The 27,026-nt window shown below is 36.0% G+C and overlaps 1 protein-coding gene across 1 annotated transcript in view; it reads right to left on the bottom strand.

The window, feature by feature from the left end:
* Positions 1-27,026, bottom strand: part of CRIM1 (cysteine rich transmembrane BMP regulator 1) — a 171,224-nt gene that overhangs the window by 77,355 nt on the left and 66,843 nt on the right. The window contains exons 3-4 of the mRNA XM_079298802.1: positions 10,195-10,437; positions 3,560-3,680 (exon numbers count right to left, since the gene is read on the bottom strand). Coding sequence (XP_079154928.1) covers positions 3,560-3,680; positions 10,195-10,437 — 364 coding nt within the window. The remainder of the gene's footprint in view (positions 1-3,559; positions 3,681-10,194; positions 10,438-27,026) is intronic.

Consider the following 27,026-nt stretch of genomic DNA (forward strand, 5'->3'; position numbering starts at 1 on the left):
GATATGAAAAAGTAACAAGAAGCACAGACCTGATAAAGACTAAACTTCCAATTTATTCAGACAACAGTCATTAAGAAAAATAATAATCTAAAAATATTTGGTGCAAAGCTATGCAAACAGGCCATATACTATGTTGTAAAAATCTTATGAAACATGTACAAATATAATATAAACTGCTAATAATCAGGATAAAGATTTTTACACATAAAAATAAATCCCCAAAGGAATCCAAAAATTTGAAGAAACTTCATCTACAACAGGAAAAACTGGGAACATCCAAAGAGAATTCTGTAAACTTGATATTGATCTCATTCAACTTTCTAAGAGAAGAACACAAACTTACATTAAAAAAATAATACGGTAACGTTTTCTGTAAGAGCTCTAGTACATTTTTTTGTTCAACCTCCTTGGAGAAACAAATATCTTCACCAAGACCAGAGACAGACTGTTCTAAACTTTCCTAACATAATAGCTGTTTTCCTGTTTTCCAAACATTTAGCTTTCCTAACATAATTGCTGGAAATTTAAGATAAGTGTCTCATAACAGCCTGATGAAAGCTGAAGCAACTGGTATTTTGATGTCAATGCCAAATCAGTATGTTCTGTTCTGTCTGAACCACTGCATTAGAAATCAGTGTGACACTAAATGTAACCTCTGAGTGCAAGAACAAGAATTTATGGTTTCAGATGTTTACTATTCCCACTTTCCCCCTGGCTTTGCTCAAGGAGTCTTCATTGTTATGAATATGCATTCAAGAGCTTGCTCACAAAAGAAATGCCAATTTATAGTCAGTTTTAAGGATCTCCATTTTCCTAGTGTATTACCCACAAGAAACAGGCCAAGAACAAGATGTGAGGCAGAATCTGCTCCTACATGAAATTATCAACAACTTGTTAACCAGCTCAGGGACATATCATCTGTGGCATTCTCCTTTAATTGCTTTCTGGTTCTGCTTGCATTATGTTTTTATTTCCGTGGCAGTAAATGGAACAGATGATCATAATTTCTTCACACAGTTCATAGCCTTAAAAACAATTTCATGAAGCCTAAATGACTGTCTAAAGCCCATGACCTTATAGAACAATGCCTCTGCTTTTAATAACTTATCCTCAAGTGCACACTAAAAAAATATGCACAATTAGGGGATTCTAAACAGAATCTCAAAAAAGGCAATGCAGTTATTTCATAATTCCTAATGCTTTATTAAGAAAATTTGAAATTAAGGAAAACTATCCCATTTCCCTACCATAGACTGATTCATTCATAGATCTGCACTTTTTTCTATAATTTTGATATGCAAGTCTTACAGAGACCCTTCAACTATACAGTGTGTCAAATGGTTCAATTTTCAAGTTCCAAGTAACAGCACTTTGTTTCCCATTCTGTTTTCTATTTTCATACATAGTTTCTACTTGCCTGCAGATATACTAGGTTATGCTCATTGTGGAGATATTTTGCAGTTTTATGCATCAGAGAGGGCAGAGGTATTAACACAAAACCCCCTTAGTTCATAAGATCAGATCCTAAGACTCCAGGAGCTAAGTACTCGTCTATCCTAGCTCTGATCTCCTGTTAAACTCTGATCCCAGGAATGCACAACATCTTATTTCAAAGAGGTTTCAGGAATTCACAATTATCTAGTAATTCTCACGCTGTAAGCCTGCTTCTACAATTGGAACCTTTGTGCAGAGCAGAAGAGAAGACTGGTTTCATCACTGACTTGCCACACATGTGGACAAGGACACTTCAGACATCAGTTAGTGCTCAGCAAACTGCCTTTACTTTTAAACATTCTCAACAAAATTAAAAGATTCTTTCAAGAACATGCTTGCTGTAGGTGTTTTATTTAAGGTCAGTTCCCACATGTGTACTAGAAATAGAAGATATTTCAAAGTGGTAATTTTTCTGAAGTAAATGAAGATTTATTTTCTTGGTACTCTATATTTCCTGTTAGAAGGAAAATTGAAGTTATCACTGACAAAGAATAAAGTGGATATTTTTCATTCCCTTCACCCGAGCACTAGAAAAATCTAACTGCAAGTTATATTAGACTGCATAAAAATAGAACATAATTTTACATCTGTGAAACAAAAATAATTTGGTTTATGTATCATTTTTTTAGTCCAACAAGTTGAAACAAATTTGGAAGTAAAAATGTACCATTAATCTTTCTAATGTATCAACGTTTCTAAGTGTTAATCTCAACTCTATATGTATGAAATATTAATCTGTGACTGCTTCTTTGACTTTATAATCTATCTTTCTGAATACAGTCCTTAGCAGCATTTTATTATAGCTGTCTTGAACATGCTGAGCTATATTTGCAATAATGGCAGTATGATGACTGTATAAAATCTGCAGACTCCTGCACAGTCCCAGCCAGCCAGGTCAGCTCTGAACTAATACATCATTGCACCTCCTAGGAAGTTTACTGAAAATATGTCAAAGAATAAAGGGAAGATACTGAGAATCCCCATGTTCTGTATACAAAATTCAGAAAACAAGAAAATAAAACAACTCTGATTTAAATAACATTTGTAGCATTCACTGAGTAAGGGTAATAAGAACTAGACTACTATCAGTATTCTAAAATTACAAATAAAACCTGTCAAATTTAGAAATACATTTTCAAATTTTAAGAGGCAGGATTAGGGCATTAAATGATATTTTCCATATCTCTTTTTCTGCCCTAACTTTATTAAATATCTTTGATTCTCCATGAAATAAGAGACTCATATGTCAACAACATATGAAACAACAGGTTTAAAGAAGATGCCACAGCAAATGTACACCCAAAGAGTACCCAAAAGAGAATAACCTTGATTACCTTTGTCATCTACTTTTTGAATTATTTGCAAATTTTGTACTACTTTACACAAGGGGCTGAGAAGATAATGATATTCTATGGCTGCAAAGACCTTCCACTAAGTAAGTCAGCTAGCTACATCTACAAGAAAAATTTTCTTTTTGGGGTAAAACCTTTCAATTTATGTTAATTTTTGCTTGAATGTGTACTATCAACTCTAAAACTGTCTTTTTTTTTTTTTTGAATTGCAGTAAGTTATACCTACTTGAACAACAATAGAGGTAAAATGCAAGCAAGTACTTGAAATTTCCATTCCCCTACAGTTCCAGAGTTCCATCTTTTACTTTTTAAAGTGTCATACAAAAAATTATATTTGTTTCTCCTTTAACTAGATGAGTTTTTTTCTAGCATGTCTTCTGTCATCTCTATCACTTAACTCCCTAAACACCTTTAAAAGTTAACTTTTGCAAAATTAATTGAATTACCTGAAAGTCAATCTAGAGGCATGAACTCCTCAAATAATTTTAGCAGAAATCAACTTCATACATCTGTACAATGAAGACCTTTTTTTCTGCTTTTAAAAGACAAGATTCAGTATTTCCATCAGACTGATATAACCTACTTCATGTAGCTTTTATTCAGTATCAGCATTTACTGCAGAAGGAGGCATTTTTACCCTGTATTTACAGTACTTGAACTGCTGTTACAACTGAGATTTTGGAAGTTGAAGACACTGAGGCATTGACACCAACCTTGTGGGCAGGGTGCAGCAGCCGTCGGCCGTCAGCCTGACCTGGGTTTCATAGCTGTCCAGGGGGCAAACAACTTGCTGAACAGGAGGGCACTCCACCGTGCTGCAATCCACACTGAACACTAGAGGAAGGGAAGAAGAACAGCTCTTTTACTCATGCTTTAGAAGATTTCTGCAAATTACTTGCTCATAAGCGACCACTTAGGCATCAGCCTTTTCAGTCACAAGAATTGTCCAATGAATGTGTGCTCGATAGGTAACCTTACAAAAAGCCTCCCTTTAAGATTCACTTTTTAAAATTACTAGGAAGCAACTGAACTAGTATTAGTCAATAAAAAAATTTACAGAAGTTAGACAGGCAACCTTACACAATCATTACAACTGTGAATATTAGCAAATAGAAGCACCCTAGTTATGAAGAATATATATTTCCCACAGCTTTTAAAACAGTAAACAATTCATTGTTTAACTTTTAACTAAAGTTTGTTTAAACAGCAAAGTACTTGGATTATAGGCAAAAAAAGATACAATACAGATATACATGTGCATGTGTAAAGTACATTTTTAAAGACTATTTTATTAGGTTGTCTTGTTTGTATATTCATATATGGCAAAAATGAAATGCAAATTAACAAATCTTTCTGCATTAGTGAGATGAATTCTACTTAACAAGAGAGTAGACCAACAGCTTTTAGAAAGCAACAAATGTCTAGAAATACGAAAGAAAAAAGAAACCCAAACCAGGCTAAATATATGCTTAATATTCTAAGTCATACTCATGAAAGCTGAAACACATGTTTTTCTTATTCTCCAGGTAACAAACACTACCAGCTCAGGTAGTATGTATCTGCTATGCCTTTTCATAATTATAGTAAGAAAGTATAGCATAAAACATGGTTTCCTCTTTAAGAAATGTGCTACTCTCTGACCGAGCTAGCAGGATGAACAGAATGTTATCACACTACCAATGATGCAGTCAGATATCCCTGATTATGATTAAACAGCTCTGCTGTATTGACACTATCACAGCAGCTGACTGAACTACTAAAGCAGCCTGACAATGCTGCCCACTTCTTGCAAGAGCTCATAACCTTCAGAATCCCATTTTTTCTCTTTTGGTTGGACCTACATTTTCCAAGCTTGATCCTCAGTGGTACACAGCAATAACTGACTCTGTCATCATGAGACATCAGTCTCAGAATTACATCTGCCCTGCTTATCTCCACTGCAGTGGTTACACTGTGATAGTACATGGCTCACTAACACTGAAAAGTAGCCCGGTCTGTCCTTTTTAATTAAGTACAAATTTAAAACCATTACAAACAAACTCCAAGTAAAGACTACACAAATAGATTTTTTTCTTTTTATTATTACATCATTAGATTAATGATGAAACACTGAGCTAGGACAGGACCTCTTAGAGGTTCCCAAGTAGCCCATGTAGATCTGGCTGCCCAGGATTATGCACAGCTGCCTTTTCAATATCTCCATGGATGGAGACCCCACTACCTGTCTTGGAAAACTGACAGTGCCCAGGCACCCTCATGATGAAAAAGTGCTTCCTGATGTTCAGTGGGAACCTCCTGTGTTTCCATTTGTATGTCGTGCCTCTCCGGTCCTGCTACTGAGTACCACTGAAAAGAACCTGGCTCTGCTTTTACACCCACTCCAGGTATTCATTGCATTGATGAGATCTTCCTGAGCCTTCTCTTCTCCAGGTGGAAGGGTCACATCTCTCTTAGTCTCCTCACAGGAGAGACATGAAGACAGATAAGAAAAGAAAAATATTTGAAAGAGGGAAAAAAGTTCCTACTTTCTTTCAGATTTAAGCAGGTTTCTCAAACTGGAAAAAGTATTGACATAAACTTATAGATGAACTGAAACTATTCTGAGGTTATAGAACAGCCTGTAACTGGATTCTCCACTTCTTTAAAAGGTATCTCCCAGATCTCTGCACTACTGTCCTGAGAAATAAGACTGCAAACATTTTCCACTGACCATTTACTTTTCTTTTCATATCCTACTGTGACTCCAATAATTAACACGTTAGTTTCATGAACAGTTTAATATAAGCTGGTATTATATATCTTATTCTAAACTAATTTTTTTTGTCTGTCATAGAAACTTTAAGCTTTAAATACAATTTATCAAATCTGTATCTTCAAGAGCTCATAAATATGTTCCAATTTCCTATTGGTGAAGATTCACCCAATCAACCTTTGCTTGCAAGTCTTCAAGAATTTTCTCATGCATTGAATTTGTATATAGAAGCATCTGAGGGTTTCCACTTTCTTTCAAGAATGTAGCAAAAACTCTGCCATGGTTGCAGACCCAGACATCTGCAGTAATGTGCTACTTCCTTTGTAGACTGATAAATCAAAGGTTTTGAAACTTCTAATGAAACCAGGTGAATAAAATTTTCTAGTAGAGTAAGTTAACAAAGTATATTAGGTGTGTTAAATTTCACCCTGACATATTTCAACCAATAAAATGGCTGGCATTTCAACTAATACAAGGTATAGTTTAGGACAAGATCTAAATAAATACATATGCATCTAATGGTGAAGGAGCAAATCAGTATTTACATTTCTAATTAAACAGGCTAAGGCTTCCAAAGTTGGAAATATCTGAGGGTTCAGTACAAGGATACACAGTCTGCTTTCACAGCATGGAAGATTACATTAGTAATCTTCTGCTTTCAGTTCAAATGCATTTTAACTGACTCCTCATGAACAATGCAACACAACACAACTACACATGATAATGGCAGTCATATTGTCTGCCATGGGAGAAGTAGAAAGGAACTATCTTTCCATGACAAGGTATTATCCTTTTTACATTCCATGACACTTCAGAACATATTACATACAACCATGGCATTCCTGGACCTTCAATGCAGCTGTATCAGTTGCCTGAACCACTTTCTTAAACTGCCCTATCCCAGATATTTCCCAACATGGATCTTTGCATTTCCTGATTTTTCCCCATTCCCTCAGTTTCATTGTCAACTTAAAAGCCATTTCTCCAGCTCCATTAGAAACGTATCTGTAATTCTTCCTTGCTCTTTTTGTTTAATCCTTTCCCACTCCTATCTCAAGTTCTGTCAACATAAGCTTTAAACAAACCATCCAATAAAACAATGTAAATACTATTCTGTAAGTAACAGAGGATAAAAGAAACACAATATAGAATTCTATTTCTCTGAGCTGTGTATAAAAACTTGATTTTGCTGACCCTTGTCCTTAGTGCAAGACTGTATAAGCTCCAGACCTGATTTTCAATGCTGAAGCTGTATCAGGGTGGAGCACAAGCTATTTTTCCTTGTGCGTCATTATACAGTGCCTACTAAATTATGCTGCTGATCTCTGACTTTCCATCAAGCCCTGACTGCACAGAATTCCCTGAAGAAGTAAGGCAAACAATAACATTTTCTTTACAACTGTGTTTAAACCAATATTTGGTACAAGAAAAAAAAAAAAAAAGAGTCATTTTCAAGCCATGCTGGAGATGAGTGAATGAAAGCCCTGCCAAAAAGACTTCTGAAAAAATGACAAATGAGTTGTATTTTCAACACAGGTTATGTCTATCATGACAGGCATTTTCCAATGCTTTCCCAAAGATGTCAGAAACTAAAAGATGACATTCTCCATTGCACCATATACAACAAGAGAAGTTATCAAAAAAGGTACAACAAACATCTGTTGGACAACTGCCAAAGTATAGACTTCAGCTTGTTTTATTCAGCAGTGACAGCTAGAGTTCCTATCAACACTTCAGTAAAATGCATTTAAATCTAGATTTTAACTCAATCTTTAAATAAACACACATGATTTAAAAAATGTCCTTGTTCATAGTGGTTTAGCACTTACTCTCCCACAAATCTTGTTTTGGGTTATTTTTATTTTTGTTGTTAACACATTATGCAGTTTCATTTGAGATTGCTCATTCAAACTATCAATAAGAAATTTTTTTTTGAAAATACATTTTGAGAAATGTAATCCCCATCTTAAAAGTAAATTCAATGCACAAAAACTAAATTCCCTACTTGTGAATGGACAGTTACACACATCTAGGAATAAAAGAGGTTGCTTTTGGAACCAAACCAGGGTTATCTCATCTCTGAGCTTTGTAACCACAGTAAAACAACAAGCATGACACACTTGTGCTCAGTAGGTGCCACAACTGTGATGAGATGCTTGGTGGAGCAAAAGGTAAGAACATTTAAAGCCAATTAATCTGGAGGTTAATAGGCATGTTTGACTAAGCTACTTCTTCAGTTTTCATTTAACTGAATACCAATGCCTTCAATTGTATTCCTAAAGGAAAAGGGGCAGAAGAGGAAGTGGATCTCAAAATGAAACATTTTATTTTTATTCTGGTATTTAGTGTTGAGGAAACACTTTCTATTTTCCTTTTACTAGCTCCATTGACAATCACAGCACTTGAACATATGCAGCTCTCAGCAGAAGGCTTCCAACTCAAATGCCAGAGTAAACTAGAGAGCAGGGGTATCTTTTTTGAGGAACAGAAATAAACACAATTTATGCTTTAATTGCACAAGTACTTTATATTGGCATGAAGCAGCACTGCTGCCATAGGAAGCAATCCTCCCAGCTTTATTTCTACCAGAAAGCCTTTACTGGTGCAAAACCCCCATTGAGGCTGGTTAAGGAGATGTGGAGGTGCAGGAAGAGTGCTCTGGAAGCATTACTCAGGGAACCAAAAATTTTTAGATCTGTGCAAATAATGGAAACATATTTTTCTCTGTTCAACACATTAACTCCATAGACATGCTGACACATTCAGTAAAACTGATGACAGCCCCACAAGAGTCTCTGCATGAACACCAACCTTCCACGCCTTACTCTGTCCATTACCCACATTTTTCTAGCAACATGACATTTCAGTAATAATTCATATAATTCAGTTCTTCTCTAACTCTTCTTGCCAACAATTCTTCAGGATACTAAGTCAGACTCTGAAGATACAGGGTTTATTACCAGGTCTCTCAGTTTCTAACCCCCATTTGCAAAGCTCTATGCTTCCTTAAATCCCATCAATTTCTTTCCTCCCCCAATCTCTTCAAAGCTCCTGCTCTTCTACCCTCCAACACACACCTTCATTTTTCCACTTCCATGTACCTTCGCTTCTTAAAACTCCCAAAAGCAAAAAATACAAATTGCTTCACAAAACAATACAGAGTTACATAAATTCACCAATGCGATAAGAATCATATTTAATTTGAAGATTCTGTAAAACTAGCATGCTGAAAACAACTTTCAAGAAAGAATTTCCATGGGGAAGTCTGGATGGACTTATTTGCCAGTTACAGGATGGGAATTCAAATAATACTTGGGAGGACATGATCAGAGCTAAAATTTCTTCTGAAAATTATAAATAATCCAAAGTCAGCAAGACAACATTCAGTAAAGGCATAATTGAAGTATATAGGAGGAATTAAAATGTAAAAATATGACAGTTCAGTAGCAGTCATACTACAGAAAGTTCCTGGCATCACAGCAGTTCACCAGCTAGAAATACCTCCTGCAAAACAGCTAAAATCTTATTTAAAGTTTTGCATGAGAAACAGAAGGCAATTATTCTAAAGTATTTAGTGGTGATGAAGACTCTCCCAAAATATTGCTTTTGGATGCTACATGTTAAAGTGTGGATTAACTGAAAAAAACTTACAGAAGGGAAACACAACCAGGGAGGAGTCTAAAAAGACCATGTCACAAGAAATTACAGCTAAATCTAGATGAAAGAAGCTCATGGTTGGCAAAATGTTCCAGAGCAAAAAATTATAGTAAAGTCTTGTTTGCCAACTACTCAGGACAGGGTACAAAGAAGTTTGCTTAAAAGGAAATTTAGGAAAAAAACACAAAGAGAATCACTAGAAGATACAAACACTGCACAATCTTCTTCTGTAGAAGATTTAAGAAAATGTTAAACAAGCATAGGAAAGGCACAGTTTAAGCACACTTGAAATTGTTTCCATATAATGTTTTGGATTATACCATTTCATACACTTGCTTTCAGTCCTCTGTTTTGAATATTTATCTTACCAAAGCCTGGATCAAAGAGTGAATTGCATCTTCCACTTCACTTGGAATAATAAATCACAAGAAAAGGTGATTTGTAATCTCATGAAATGGAAGACAAGTAAATACTGAAAAAGTTGTACAGTTTTTCAGTATGTCCCTCCATGACCCTTTTGCTCTGCAGGTTTTAAGGGTAAACACTTGATAGTCTATAGAAATCTTAAAACAGAAATCCTAATTCCCTATCCATGCACAATGTATTCCTGCAATGAAAAACTTCTGTATAATCTAATCAATATATAAAATATGTCACTTGCACTAACAGCATTTATAGAAATGTAATATCCTCACTAGGTTACTTTTCCCTTGCTACTCAGTTTAAATTAAAGTCTAAAGAAAAAAGAAAGCAAAATTTACTGTAATATTTTAATCCTTATTTTTAATGAGTATTGCACACATACAATAATTAACTTTCAAGAATAATCAGAAGAATTTAGAGGTTCTATAGGCTTTATTGGATAGAATTATATAGATTATTTTGCTTGTCAGACAGAAAAAATTGAAAAATGGGAAAAGAAATTGTAACTACTTTTACCTGGCTTGCATTCATAGAGATCACAGCATTCCCCTGGCTTTCCTGATGCCTTAGAAACCAATATATTCAAATAGCCAGGCTGGCAAACCTTCCTCAAGCAGCCTGCAGGATTACAGACACAGCGGCTTGGGAGGGGACAGCATTCCCCAGGAGGTGCATAGCCTTCAATCAAGATGGAATCTTCTGGACATCGAGGAGAAAACTGGACCTCACAGCGAGCCTTGGAGCAGTCAGGTTTCTCTTCTGAAAGGGAGAGAAAAATCATCATGCCATACGTGTCAGTAAATCACTGAAGTTGTAAAGATAAACTCAGATAAAGCTCCCTCTCTTCTCCCTCCTGCCAAAACAACAAAAAAGGAAAGGAAACAGTTCATCTGCTGTGGAACTGATTGACAAAAATATCCTTTAAAAACTGTATTTATTTGCAAGATGCTAGGTGTCTCATGAAATATTTTACAAAATTTCTAATTCCTACAATGTGCATAACAGCTGAACCCACACAGCCTCAAGTAGAGCTGTGGACTCACATTTGGTCAGGATGTTAAACAACTTGCCATATCATGTCAGCCCCAATACCCACACCTATTCCTTCACTTTCCTAAGACCTTCCATTATGGACTGATTTAAATTGATTGATTTATTAACCTGAATTGAGCTCTCACACATTCTAAAAGCAAGTTAAAAGTTCAACAGCTAACATATTTGAATACATTAGCAGAAGAGGATTTTTTCTGTACACACCCCTTATGTTCACAGTAGAAGTGTTGTCCCTACATACTTCAGCAGCTTGAATACTAAAAGATAAGAAGTTTGACTATGGTAATGATGAGGTTTGTTGATGACCCTTATGCACCCCTTCTAGCTACAGATATTCTATGATTCCTTCATGTACAAGTACTCTATGTTTTTTCTTACAACCATCAAAGCTTACTAACCTAAATGTGCTACTAGATAGCATTATAGCTCTTTTCTTAGTTAAAAATCCTACTATTTTCATCCATCTTTAGAACAGTCTTGACTAGATATGTATTTTGCCTAGAACTTAAATAACATTTTAAAGACCAATGGTTTTTTTCAAACCTACCCTTATGTTTAGGTTCTTATCTGCTTTATTAAACACATTGTTCAGACAGAACATTACTGGTTACAGAGGCTCACTGCAGAGAGCTGTATAAATAATAGATAACATACTAGTTTCAGTATTTTATTGATAGCCTTTAGTTTATGGATATAATAAAAGGTTTGACGTTCTAGCTTTTAAATTATTTTTACTTTCCACTGCATGTCTGCTCAACATGCACAGAGAAGCAATAGAACTGTTGCAGTAGCAGTCCTTAAGTCATGATAGGCTCTTGATAGACCACTTGCACTTATCATGACCCTTAAATTCCCACTGTTCATTACTTTATGTGCCCTAACATTATCCAGTGATCTTCCAATTTCCATGACTAACAGGTAATCTCTCTCTTGAAAATGCTTTGGATTATAAGTATTTTAAAAAGTTGACCTGCTCTTTTGTACTTGACTGCATTTGCACACATACATGTATTTATATGAAGATAAGCATTTCCTTAAGGACTGGTTAGATAATTCAATACAAATAAAATTTGAGCCATGCAATTGGTCAAATACAATAAAAACTATTTTTGACCAATTTGACTAATTTTCCAAAAGGTAAGGTTTGTCATAAATGCACATCAAACTGTTTGAATGCAGACTATTCAGGACTCTAGGTGTATAATTTTTGAAGACCAATGCAAAGTCTACTGATGGAGTTGGTATGATCACCTAGAAATGTTATGAAAACAAAGACATGTCACTACCAACACACAAGAAGCATCACAAGCAATAGAAGAAAGAAATTTAACACAGAGAACCATGACAAGTATTTTTGTATGAAATATTCATTCAGTGTTTTGCAGTAATTTTTGATAGTTTTTCCACATCAGGGTATTGTGCTCACTATAGTTAAAGGTTACTGACTGTGACAGGACTTTGCACAAAGCCAGCACTATTTTCAGAGGAAATTACTTAAACATCACCACCACCTCGTGCCTATATTTTAATCCCAGGTAAAAGAACTCCAGCAGGTATTTATAAATCAAAGGTTTTCTTCTTAATCCAGAACCACTGTTACTTTTCTACTCCATAGTCCCAAAAAATAAACAAACAAAACCCTACTAATAACTCCCTATTAATACTAATGTAAATATTGTGCTTCCAAATTACATCTCGAACTATGTACATATTGAAACATTCCCTTCCCAATGCACAAATGCAACTGAGCAACAGGAAAGTCACATATATTCACCCAAGCTGGATCAACCAACAGACAATTATCATTCAGCTTCCCAAACTCTAGTCCACAGCAGGGTCAAAAGCAGGTTAAGAAACTTTTTGCAGATTTTATCACAATTTGTTTCTTGATGTAGATGATGTTTTCCTTTATGGAAAGCAGCTATTGACTAAAACAATGTGTGATCAGCAGTATATAAAGTGATCCCTTGAATCTTTATCTAAAACATGAAAATGCAACAGCCCCAGGTGTAGCATTACTAGGTGTTAGTTAAAGCTTTATCAGCTAGCATCACACTACTGTTCTGCTTTCCAAGTCCAGAACTGACTGCGCTGTAAGAAGATGGGAGTTTAGTTTTACTGCATTTCAGTAAAAGCTGATGTGGACTCCTCATTCTGACACCAAGTTTGGATAAAAAACAATATTACTTCTAAGCAACCATTCAGAACAGTTTCAAGGTTTTTCTTCTGGTTAACTCAGCAAATAACAAAATCTTCTCTATCCACAGGGATTCATTACACTAAACTAGTTCTACCTTTTCATTACTTTTTCAAAGAAGGCATCAAAATTTAATCTGTTCTCAAAATAAACTACAAACATTAATACAGCCATAAATGTCACTGTAAAGCAGAATTCCTGATTTAATTCCAATACATTCAGTTATTAAAGATTTCATCTAATAAGAACTGTTTAATAGCTCTTTTTTCCTCTATTAAAAAACACTTCTATCCCTTACAAAAGGAACATAAAAAAACCCAACATGTAAGAACAAAATAATTAAAAATACACCTACAACCTCAAAAGACAGAAAGCAGGGTAATGCCAATCTGTATCCCACAAAAAAACCCATAAAAACCCCTGTGAAATTACTCACCAGTGATATTTCTGCTACTTTGCCCCTTTTACACACCAGACAGATTGTTTCAAAGCAACTCCAAACAGACCAAAGTAGATTCACAAGAGTCTACTGCTTCTGTCACACTGACACATACACTAAAGCACCAACCTGTCCCCTGCATGTTTTAAGCTACTGCCTATTACACAAATCAGGTTCTTCCTGACCAGTGTCTTAAAAGTCAAACAGTGCATCAGGACTTAAACTCCATTTTAATAATAAATACAATAGAAACAAGTATTATGTATGTCCAGAAACAGGAGAACCTCATTTTCCAAAGCACTGTGGTGAACCAAAAGAATTGGGCTTCTGAGCAAAGGGAGAACTATACATGGCTATATATCTATATCTATATCCTGTGAAACTAATTAGTATAGCAAATATATATATATTCCTGAATAACAGGGCATCAAACAAACAGATTACACAGCAAGATAAATGTGTCACATTGTTCTCACTCATAGTGCAAATTCCTTCATGAGAAGAATTTCATACAACTCTAACTGCTTGTAGAGACAGCAAAATTGCTATAGCATAAAACTCAATCACATTTCAATATCTCCTTTAAAAAAATACACCAACCATTAATAAGGATAAAATTACTTTTCAGGGATGCATTCATCAAGCTTCTCATAAAAGTTTGAACTGATAACTCACTAAGAAAAAACACAGTTGGCTTCAAGTGCTGCCTTTACATTCAAAAAAGCAGCATTTGAAATAGCTACACAAAGAACAGAAAATACTGGTTGGTTTTCTGATGAGGTTTCTCTGTGGGACACATTCTCTCTACAGCCTTTCATCAAACACCACCGAAGTTGGAAGTGTTCTGGTATCCCTGACATCTCAGCAGCCTCTCAGAGCCAACAAAGACTCTCTACAGAGATAAAGAAGAGTCTGGATCAATCAAGCTTTCACCAACTATCTATTCTGAAGCAGACAATTTTCTTAAGAAATTCAGAAATGTTGCTACAAATATAACATTCCTAATAAACTGAACAAAACCCATTCAGGAAAACTAACATTTTTATGAATTCCAAATAAGACTTCTACCCTTGTAAACAAACTTAAACCCTACTCTAAAAGGCAGCTCTAGAGATCACTTCAAATAAAGTTCCTCATTTTATCAGTGACAGCATTATTTTTAGATATAAATTACTACTGGTAGAAGTTTTTCATTTCAAGACAAACTTCACTTTCTGTAGGTCTGAAGGTTCAGGCTTACACTCTGCTAAGAGCATACAAGAAGAACTTGCTGTTATTGAGCACATGAGAGAGTACACCCTACAATTTTTAAGAACAACCTAAGTTACAATGTACAACTGAAATGTAATGGCTGAATAAGATACAATGCACTGTGTGCTTTATTATTAAAACAGGGATCATTCACTTAAAAAGTTACGATGTCAAAAAAAAGTTTCCCACTTTCATCTCAAAAGTGCAGAGGGAAGTTGAAGCACAACAACATTCAAACTGACCTTTCACTGCAACCACAGAATACTTGTTATAAAGTGCATGAGAGGAGGAGAACAACCTTCAAAGGATATAATAATAAGATGAAATCAAGATATGGATTTGTCTGTTTTTATTCTTTCCATTAACTTTAGAGAGTATCTATCATAAGGCAACTGCCAAAAACCCAGAACTTTGTCACAAAGTTTCTCCACATTGAAAACTACAACTTATTTTTAAAATTATACTTCCATTGACTACAAAGTTTTTACAGGGAAGTGGAGGTATAATAGCAACCAATGGTTATGCTGCAACCACGGCTTTCTCTGAGAGAAAGCAACTTCTTTACCTTCCTGAAAGGTTTCTGCTATACTCAAACTGGGTACTAGTTAGGAATGTTTTTATTAAGACAGCCACTGAGTATAGGAAGGCTAGATCTCAGGTATTTTCCATTTCTTTTGTCAAAGTAGAGTAGTTATAGTAACAAAAACCAACTAAGTTAAACCACCCCCTCAACCCTCTTCTCTCTGTTAATACCAAAGCAGCATGGAAATAAAAATAGCTCCTTAAGAAAAATTAAACACTTTGCTTTCACCTCTGTATCAAATTCTTTTCCCTTATTATGTTTGCATGCTCTGCTTTGACACGCAGAGAAAGTACATGCCAAGTTTATTCAATGAGAAAAACAGAACAGTTAAAACATTGGTTAGTACAGTGAAAGGATCTGGTGTGGGAGAAACAGAGAAAAAACCCCTGACAGGGAATGGGAGGGTCTTCTCACTCTTCAGGTGAAACAGAACAGATCCATGCTTCTCAGGAAACCATATCAGGGAGGAATTTTTATCATTTTGTCAAAACTTCATGTGATACTGTTACTCAAGTCACCATAGAAACAAGGGTTGAATATTTTATTGGAGGAGATGGCTGAAGAGAAATTGGTATTTCTCAGGTCCAAATGTTTCCATTGAGATATTTAAATGGTTCTACTGTTGATTCTTTAAATCAAATTTTTAATTCATATGCATATACACAGATGTTTATATACACAAAGATAGAGGGAATACCTTTTTTTTCCTGTTAGGTCCATACAATGAACACAGAATAAGAGGTACTTTGAAATAGCAATCTCCATATTTGATTTTCTGAGCAGTTCAGAATAGGATATGGTTTATAAAGACAAACATTTTGCATGACTAAACTAAGCAATGTACTGTAGTGTGCACACATGCTTTGAAGGCATGTGTTCAGCTTTGCATTTTTGTTTCACTGTAAACCATTTTTTGTGAAATCTAGGCTAAAACACAGTCACTTTTATTGTACAGTCTTACAGTCATCATTGAGATACATTCCAAACAATAGGCATACTGTACTGTTACACAGTGGCAGGAAGGAAATATTAAAAGGATTAGGGATAAACAAGAAAAATGATTACCCAGCTGAAGCAGTCAGACAGACAGGGATCGATATTGGAATGCAAAATACCCAAAAGGATTTTCAAGAATCAAAAGGGCAGTTATAGTAGATTAAAAAATGAGATTAACTTACACATACAATATGCACAGTTCTATATACGGATGAACTGCTACAAATAAAAAAGGCAACTAGAACCTGACCTTTTACCTAAAACTGAACTTAACTAAAAATCCATTCTATTTTCTAAAAGAGTCCTGCTACACCTCCCAGCTCTCTGGTGCTCCACATTTTATGTACTACACAGTGGGGCAACCTGTCTCACCCAGATTATAGCCTAATCTTCTTGTAATATAACAGCCAGGAGCTAACCTGGGTTAAAAAAAGTCACACAAAAACACAGGCACAGATACCAGTTTTAAGAAATATGCATTCATCAATACACATCCTTGCAATGTACTCACTACAGATTTGGCAAAGATTTTCCATTTTGAGGACCAAATAACCAGAAAAAGAGTTCTATCATTCAAGACAGCTACTGTGAAGGAAGACAATCCCCTTTGGGTAGATAGCAAAGCTATTACAATTTTGTAATTCCTTTTCCTGAACTAGTTTCTTTTCCTGTAATTGATAATTCAAAACAAACAGACCCCAAAAAACACCACATCGGAATCACACACAATCCTGCCTCCAAACTGATGTCTTCCAAAGAAAGAGTTAACAGACTCAATGAGGATCTGTCAGGCACCTGCACCTAAATGGAAATCCAAGTTCTATAAAGCCAATAGTGTTTGTGGTGGTAGTTGCACTTGGATTCAGACCTCCCAGCCACAGCATTCCTCTGTTATGCTTAGAAAAAATTAGGTCATGAAAACTCAAAATCAATTTTACTTTTCCTCCATTTCATTTAAAACCTGCTTTCAACAAATGTGTACTAGCTAGACATCAACAAGTTAATCCAAATCAATAATAACATTAGCTGACAGAGCTGCACATGAAGGACTGAGCCCAGCCCACTGCACAGAGCATGGGAAGCTGTGCCATCCCTGGGACAGGATCCATTTCTACTGCTCACTACACTGCTTTCAATAGAAATAAAGCACCTTTCAACTTCAGTAGTGAAAATCCTTCAGAAGTTAGTTGGAGAAATGAGCTAGCTGTAGTCAGATTTACAGCTGTGTGGCCTCTATTGTAAAATAACATTTAAAAATGCTTTCAGTATTGTCACGGCTGGAATAACATTGTACATTGTAATTTCTTTATATAAGAGAGCCTATTATGCTGGATGAATTATACTACTACTATTGCTCAATCTTCAGAGAAGCAAATCCACTGAAATTTTCAAAGAAAGAGTATGTAAATAGTAATGAGACAGTCTCACTTACAGAGTTAGGACTTTGAAGAATGCCAAATCATTCTGGGAACAAAGGAAAAATGGAAGTACTAGACTTATAATCAGTATAAACTGCACATACTTTGATGACTTACAAAAATGTACACTACTGGTAGATTTAGTTAAAGCAGAAAGTGTAATTCATTGCAACAGTATATTCAGCTGCAAAACCAAAGGTAATGTTGACTGAGTACCAAATTAATGATAAAGCACAACAATTTTGAGCAACTGCTTAACACAGCTTTAAAAAACCAATATGAGCCTAGCTGATATCTGGAAAAATAATCACAAATATTCCCTGAAGAGAAGTACTGTAAGGCAGAGTTGGATGTGACAAGGAGAAAGGGATTTGAATTTGAGGACACAGCTTATAGCTCCCAATGGACAAACCTCTGGAGGCAGCACCAAACAATACCACAGAATCACACCCAGAATAATGTCTCAAATTACTCTTTGCTTCCTACTCAAAGTCTAAAAACATAAGCAGAACAAGGACTTAGAAAACACTTGCATTTGCAATAAATGCAATTTATAATGAAAATACATACATGAGTTTACAAAGTATAAGAATTCACATATGTATGAAGCTAGCAACTGAGACTGAACAGCAGGAAGGGCAATCAGTTTTCTAGAGCTGATTAACAAAAGCAACAGAGTTGTAAACATTAACTTAGAAATGAGTGGTTTGATATTCAAACACGTTATTTTTTGTTGTTAGTGAAATTGAATCAACTCCTGTCTGCCCTTCAGAGCTTTGCTTTGTTAATACAAATAAATTTAAAGTATGCGATTACTTTTAGTTCTCTCTAATAATGGCTAATGTAAAAAAGCCCCACCAAAACCCACAACCCCAAGCACAAGCACAGTAAAAGAAGGACCTAAATGCTTTAAGACGCTTCTGGCAAGTAAACTAGAGTATGCAAAAAAGTTTCCCCATTTATTATGTCCAAAGAACCTCTGTCTCTTACCAGCTTAACCTCTGTGTGTTTATCAGATGCTTAATCACATGTTTCCAAAATTATTTCAGAAAAACACTCAAGATACAATATTGAGAAAATAATATTAGGAAAATCATAATATTACAAAAATAATATTATTAAATCATAACATTAAGAAAATCAATCCTGTTCAATATTCCTCTGGGTTAGCTTCTTCCTCAGCCCTTCAAAATAACCTCTCTAATTTAGAATTCAAACACATTTTTATTGCACAAGATTTTCCATACAAACAGAGATTTTCCCAAATTCTTTCTTTTCTCCTTTATTTCTTTTTTAATATTAACATTTCTGTTAAGCTTATGTCCCCAGAATGAGTTCTAATGCCAACTAACTGATCCTCAGTTACTCATCAGTTACCAAATCTGCATAATTATTGAATGTTTCCATGCATTACTTAGGACAATATAAAACAATTCTACCTATAATAAGAAATAATAGCAAAGCAAAAAAAGGCTATTATAATTTTAGGGGAAATCTGTACTGACAGAGAGAATTCTGATGTAGATATTCTTGGTGTCTTGTAGTGAAGAGATGCTACAAACTTTTTACAACATTTCCAGATAGAAGAGAAATTGTCAACCTGGAGGAATTTAAACAATTCAGTTGTCCAGAAAAAGTAGATACTTTTTCTTACCAGATTTATTTTTGCTGAGAAATGACACTTGAAACTCTAGTTAAGAGCATTTCACTGAACACAGAAATGGTGCATATTCCGCACATCATCTATTCTCTAAAGGCAAAGTCTTCTAATAAACTGCCATATTTGACACTTAAAATGCAAAATGCAGAAATAAGCAGCTTATCAGAAGACTGCAGCATAAAAGAAGCTAAAGCACTCTTCACTTGGGTTCTTATACTGAAGGCAACTTCTCATATTCCATGTAAAAATATGGAATAAATAAATGTAATAGAAACTGTGCTTTCTTTACTCCAGAGAAGATTTGTATTAGGCAAATGAAAATTAAATAAAGCATCTAAAAATCATGCAAGGAATTCTGTCTTTGCTCCTCAGATCATCACTGAACAGGTGCCTGCACAGGACTGTGCAGGTACATAAATAAAATATTTGACAATGCCAATAAAACACAACTTCAAGTCCACCATTAAATGCTACTGGATATCACCACTCTCTTGCAGCATCCCCTATTCTACCCTAAAGCAGTAACATTCCACAGAGGGAATTAAATGTCAAAACTACAATAAAGCAGAAAGTCAGAGTTTACACAGTATTGAGCTTCTGTTAACATCAGTACAAGTATTTTGCTGACTTCAGTAGCCATTAAACTTGGACCCCTCTGTTTCAAACTGGATGAAAGCCAACACCTTGTATTACAAACAAAAGACATCAAGTCTGGAAGAAGACCAACAATCCTGTGCCAAATATATAAAAATAATCTCTCAATTTCAGAATGTTGTTGGCTGCAATGTTCTTTAATTAGATTCAGTTTCTGATCTCATTCGAAGCATACAGTTGTGTATTAACTACCTGGAAAGTTTGTTTCCAAGAGCAGCTTAAAGGGGAATGATCTAAAGTATTGTAAGAACAGTAATCTGTTTTTTCCCAAGAGTATTGTTTAATTTCTTTTTTTAAGCATAACTACCTCATCATCCTGGCTCAGACTCTTTTTTCCAATTCTTCACCCTCTGCCTTTCTTACTCTTTCTTCTTCATTGACCTTTCTGCTCAAGATATGCATGTATTGTTTTTGTCCTCTTTAAAGCAACCTTCAAATACTATTTACTTCACATCTTTTCTAACCTGTCTTTCCTAATATACATCTCCATCAGTACAATACACAGTAATGTTTTGTGTAAAAACCTACCTTAGTAAAAATATTACTTTCTCTTAAACACTAAGGAAAAGCACATTCATGGCATTTTGCACAGCAACTTCCATGACACAAATGAAAAAAGAACAAACTAGGAAATTCAGATGTAGAAGCTTTAGATTAGCATAATCTCTTAGGGCAGTTAGACTAAGCCTTGATTACAGATTAAATTTACAAGCACTAAAATGAAAGCTACATACCATTGTGGAACATTATGCATCATGGAAGAAGCTAGGAAACTGCAGATACAGTTGCACTTCCCAAGTGAAGCAAATTAGTATCATTTCCAGCAAGATTCCCATGATGCCACCCCATGCACAAGACTGGGATTCAGTCACCTCCAAAGCCATTCCATTTTTAGAACAAACTCAGCGCAGGGGACAATCAGTGTACATTAATCCTATGTATAAAGGTTTGCAGCACACATTACAGAGAATGTGGTTCAGTGACCAGAGACAAGGCATATAGGCTTATTAATAAATTGTCAAGTATGAAGATGGCACATTATCCACAAAAGTTATTAGCAACCTTAAAGCAGCTGAGAGACACCAGTGTTGTATTTGGTGAGGACCGACTCCTTGTCAAAACTGGAAAAATTCTAGAAGTGGGAAGATGGCAAATGGAATTTTGAACAATATCTACTGAGTGCCCCAAGGAAGGAATTGTCTCTGTGCACTCTCATCCTACAATGACAGTGGATTCTACCTCACAAACACACCCTGGAAGGCAATGTGAGCAGCCAGACCAGAATTTTAATTGAGAGCTACTGTGTACAAAATGCAAGTTCTGTGTGCTTGAAACAGACTAATGAAAATAGAAGAAAGGAGTTGAGGCTACTAGCAAACATTAAGAAATTTTTTTCTCAAAAGATGTGATGATCCTTACAACCATGATACTGCACTGGTGCTACAAACTCACACAATACATTCAAGAAATTCCAAGGCTCAGAATTTATTCCTTCATATAAGCCAAACATTGCAAAATTGAGAAAAGCCTTAGCACTGCTAACCAGGAAAGCCTGTTGATATTGAACAAGATAAAAGCAGTAAGCAAAACCCACCAAAAAGCCTTATTAAATATCAAAATCATTGATGGTCTCAAAGCAGAGATTTCACAGTTTTCCCCTATTTGGCTGGAAAAAGACAGCAGTGAGAATAAAACCTAGTATTACATGATAAGGCATCTCACATGTCACTTAAGATATCTCCTCCATAGTACACTTTAATGAACAGCAGTCCTCACAGCAAAGTAGCAGCAACAGCAGTAAATGAGGAAAAAAATCAGGTCTTTAGTTAAAGCAGTTCTAGATTCTAATTGCAAACAAAAGTAGTATTAATGAGGTGAGTTTTACAGGAGACTTTTCATTAGCACAACTCAAAATTCACTTTTTTTCAACAATAAGAATAAGGTGCAAAACATGCCACTGAGTATTACTGCTGGAAATCAAACAATTCTGCTCTAATCTTTCATCCAAGCTATGCAATGAATGCACTTTCTAAGCACAGAATAAGTACTTGCTTTCATGGAAATCTGAATCAACACCTGCTATCTGAAGTCTTTGTGATATAACCAATCAGGAAACACAGGATTAAATAATGCTGATGCATCAATAATAGCAAAATAGGAGGCAACAATGTCAATTCTGCATGCCTTGTGAAACATGCCTTTAGAATCTCACCAGGCTAAAAAGAAAGAAAAATTGAAATTTAGAAATTTTATTTCAAGTTTCTTACTACATGCATACCCTCTCCATGCACGATGACCTATAAATGCCTTAGGTGAATGCTCAAAAGGAAACAAAGCTAAGTCGAATAAATCTCTTGCACTTAACTTCACACTTAATCCACTAATGTCCTACAAAGCAGGATTTTAATTATCACCTTTAATAAACTGGTCTTCTCCCATTTCACATTATTTTCTTGAATTATCTTGTACATTTTAAGACATTTTAAAATATATTTAAGCACTGTCTATTACAGAAAAAAATTAAAAAATAAAAATTAAGCTGAGTAAATGCCAAGTTCAGCTACACTTTCTATTATGCCACAAAAAGAAGCAACACTTAGATCACATAGGGGTGGACAGTACAAGCTTAAATAACCAGCAAATGCACCATTTAAGCAACATGGAAAGACTGTCATACAAAATTAATCACTTATGCAGTAAGATTTAAGAACAAATATTCAGTTAGCATAAATTGCATTAGCTGCTTGACTTAGAAAGAACTTACAAATACTTGTGTGGATTCATGCTATTTCTTGTCCTGTGCATTACCATGTGGTAACTAAGAGCACAGACTTTAAAAAGCCCCAAACAACAAACCCCACAGAACCATTCCCTCTTCACTCCAACAAAACAGCAAACGAAAAATCACCTAAACCCAAATTATAAAAAATGCATTACAAAAAGAGAAGAAAATCAACAAGACATGACCAAAGGAATAGAGATGCTTATACAACAATGAAGTATCTAAATCAAGAGACACCCAGCCTATATAGAAAGGCAACTCCAATGGACAGAAAGTTCAGAAGACTTAGAACCAGATTTCAGGACCACATTTAACTGGATAGTTTCTACTCCTGGTTTGAGTAAATTCAAACAAGCTATTTTGATTGTTTCCCCAATTTACCATCCTTTTTATCAACACAATTTCTTCACAAGTGCAGGGGAACTTGGTTCTGCATGGGATATCATCCTTTGTGTAATACACGATATTTTTTTAATCAAAATTCTTAGGTGCTACAAAAAGCACCACTCTAACCAAACAAAATCCCAGCCTTCTAGTATGTATCTGAAAATGCTTTACAGCTGCTAAAAATTCTGAGTGTTCAAGAAAAAATGGACAAATTTCTCTTCAATAGAAAAATTGCATCCAAGTAGCCATTGTTGGACTAGATTCAGTTGAAAAGAAAGTAATACAGATGCACACTCACTAGTCACTCATTAGCAAGTAGTTGTGATTTGGTGTTTTGCACAGAAAGTTCAGTTCACTCAGTTCTCAGTAGGCAAAATTCAGCCTAAATCAAACCATGATGCATCCGTTTCTCTTCTTTAAATTAGTGATTACACCCTAGGCTATAGACCCATATGCAGTTAAAGAGTTTGCTAGAATCATGAAATTCTGATCAGAACAAAACAAGAATGGAAGAGAATGCATTTTAGTTAATTGCCCCCAAACAATTTTTTGAAAATGGAGCTGCTTCTAAGAAAAGGTAGAAGAGCCAACCACTGTCCCAGCAGGATGAGCTCTAAGGAGTAAATTTGCATGTATCTCAAATGCATCCCAGAAATAAACATATAGGAGATACAGACAGCAGCTATTATATTATATTATATTATATTATATTATATTATATTATATTATATTATATTATATTATATTATATTATATTATATTATATTATATTATATTATATTATATTATATTATATTATATTATATTATTATCATATTTCATAGGCATCACCTTGTGATGTATTCATGTCTCACAGAAATTATCTGTTTCAACTCACATCAGATAGGGAAAGTGAAAAACAAACCTTTTCAGGCAATAAGCAGTCCAGAACTGCTCCCAAGAACGATGCCACTAAGTCAAACTTCTGAGCATTTTCCCCATGACAAGTACTTTCAGAACTTTCAAGGCAAGTCTGAGACCTACTACCAGTTTTGGTGAGGAGCTGTAATTTTCAAGTCTGCCAGCTGCAGAGTAATTCCAGTCCAACTGGACATCACAAGGATGTCTGGACCCCTCTCCTACTCTGAGCAAAGCCGATGCTAGTCAGCTGCTCAGATCCAGGTAAGTTTATACAATCCGCAGGATAGCAAATCCGCTCGGGGAAGTTTATTCCTCCCACATCCCATCATGTATTCTGCACAGTTTTGTTGCAGCTGGTTTCTGGTGCTTCTCATCCATCCACTGTGCACCTTAGTGCAGCACCCACTTGCATATTCTCTGTGGCCAAACATGAGGCCACTGAAGACGGCATCAAAGCCCCGTATTCTCCTTCCTTCTCTTCAGACAGAATAAAAGAACTCCTGGCAGTACACGGTGTTCCCCAGCTCCTGCCGAAGCAGGAGGGATGTCGAGGCAGTGCTGTGCAGCAGCGCTGTGGGGAAGGTGTGCGGGCTGGCAGCGCTGCTCCCACAGCCGGGGCTGCAGTTGGGGACAGCCACCGCCAGGGCACACTGCCGGCTCACCATCCTCTATGGCACCGCCAGGGCACACTGCCGGCTCACCATCCTCTATGGCACCGCCAGGGCACACTGCCGGCTCACCATCCTCCCTGCAGGGCACAGCCAGGGCACACTGCCGGCTCACCATCCTCTATGGCACCGCCAGGGCACACTGCCGGCTCACCATCCTCCTTGCAGGGCACAGCCAGGGCACACTGCCGGCTCACCATCCTCTATGGCACAGCCAGGGCACACTGCCGGCTCACCATCCTCTATGGCACCGCCAGGGCACACTGCCGGCTCACCATCCTCCTTGCAGGGCACAGCCAGGGCACACTGCTGGCTCACCATCCTCTATGGCACAGCCAGGGCACACTGCCGGCTCACCATCCTCTATGGCACCGCCAGGGCACACTGCCGGCTCACCATCCTCTATGGCACCGCCAGGGCACACTCCCGGCTCACCATCCTCCCTGCATGGGAGACATGTATTTTTAACCTTGAATTCAGTTTTTATCCTCCATCTATCTCAGTTATGTCTTTTGAAGCTCTTCAAACGTTCAGGCGTAGCACAGGCTTAGGCAATGCAAAAAATAGAAATTAATTTTGTTCACAAATTGCTACTGCAGTGGGGAGTTTATTCACTCCTCATATCTTAAACTGTGACCTGAATTCAACTTTATCTGTAGTAGACAAATCCTGAATAATAAAGAGGAAATTTTCATAGTACTTCACTATGTTTACTGCTTTGTTTGTGAAGTAGTATTTATTACTTTTATTAGGAACTTCAGCTTGTTGGGTCTATGAAGGAATCAATCCTGACTAGTGTTTTGTCATCCACCCTTCACAGTTTTGGTATGCAATATAATCCCTAGAGTCAGATGAGATCCTCTTTTCTGCCCTTGATCTAAATATTAACCCTGAATTTAGCTTAATTCATTACATGAGAGAGCCATATAGCCACTAATGTGCCGATAATCTTCCTTCTAGAGTTAATATATGTTCTTCAATAACCTACTGATTTGATTTGACATAAGGGGATAGTGCCAGAATCATTAGGGTGAGATATGACAACCTTCTCACTCATCTCAGCATTGCTATTTCTAGTACTTGAGGATGGTGGGCAGGGGGAGTGCTGTATGGAATAACAGCTGAGGAGAAACAATAGCACTCTTCCCCTAAACTCCAAGACAAATTTGTCCCTAAATATTTAATGTAAACATAAGTTATCCTAGAAGCTCATTTGTTTCCATGCAAAAACACCCAAGAGGGTGGCACAGTCTAGGAGTTAGCATGTTCTGCATCTTGACTCACTGCAGTCCCACTTCAGACACCCACTCTTGTGCAGACGAGTCTGAAAAGACCGCAGCCACCTTTATACAGGTCGAGTAGGAGGCCAGTCCCAACACACCAAACTTTGATACAACAGGCTACATTCTTCCACCTAAACACACCCACCTTCACTAACAACCACAGTTCAGCTATCACAGACTTTTGATTACATTGAGGTTTACCACGTATGTTGTGGTAATGACCACACAGCATAACTAGACAGATACGTATTATTTACACCTACACAGTGTTTAACTACAGAAATTACTAGCCTGCAGTAACATTTTCTCTTCTTCTAGGAATCTCAACATTAAGAGTGCAAGATTTTCAATAAGAAATAATTTTCATTTCCACTACAAAGCCTTTGCCTCCAAAAAAAAACTTGGTTGTGACAAACACTAGGATAAAACAAGTACACTTGCACTCGTGCCCATAACCAGAGCTCTGTGTTTGCCCTGCAATACCAGTCACACAGATGCTCCAATTGTGGATGTAGTTATTATTACAAAGCATAGCACTGTAGTAATCATCTGAAAATAAAGTTGTACAGTGGCCAACAGTAAGTGGGTGACATTTGTTATGCTAACAAGGCTCAGATGCTATAGCTACATAACTTTGGTGCTTCAATAACACTATCATATTACACTTAGGTAAAAATAATGATCTATTTTACAGTGTGCAAAATGCAAATTATTTTGGCACATTTTTATTATCACTATCTTTCAGAGATTTCAAGCACTGTTTTTCTTTATCTACAATATTCAAACATTACTAGAATATTTAATGTAACTAGTGTGTTAATATATTTGTGCTTTTATACATAGATTAAATTCAGATCTGTATACTAAGCAAGACTAAATGGCAAATGTATCACTGAAGAAGAAGAATTCTAGAATCTTTTCTCCTTTTAAAGTTAAAATCTTTTTTATAATTTTAATTTAAAACAAAAAATAAATACTGCTTGGACTTTAAAAGAAAATAAACTGAGGACATAGAGACAGGACACACTAGAATATCATATATTCAAACCAAACAATAAGCATATTAAACAACACCCA

This window comes from Erithacus rubecula (assembly GCF_903797595.1).
Source record: "Erithacus rubecula genome assembly, chromosome: 2".
In the NCBI taxonomy this organism is placed as follows: domain Eukaryota; kingdom Metazoa; phylum Chordata; class Aves; order Passeriformes; family Muscicapidae; genus Erithacus; species Erithacus rubecula.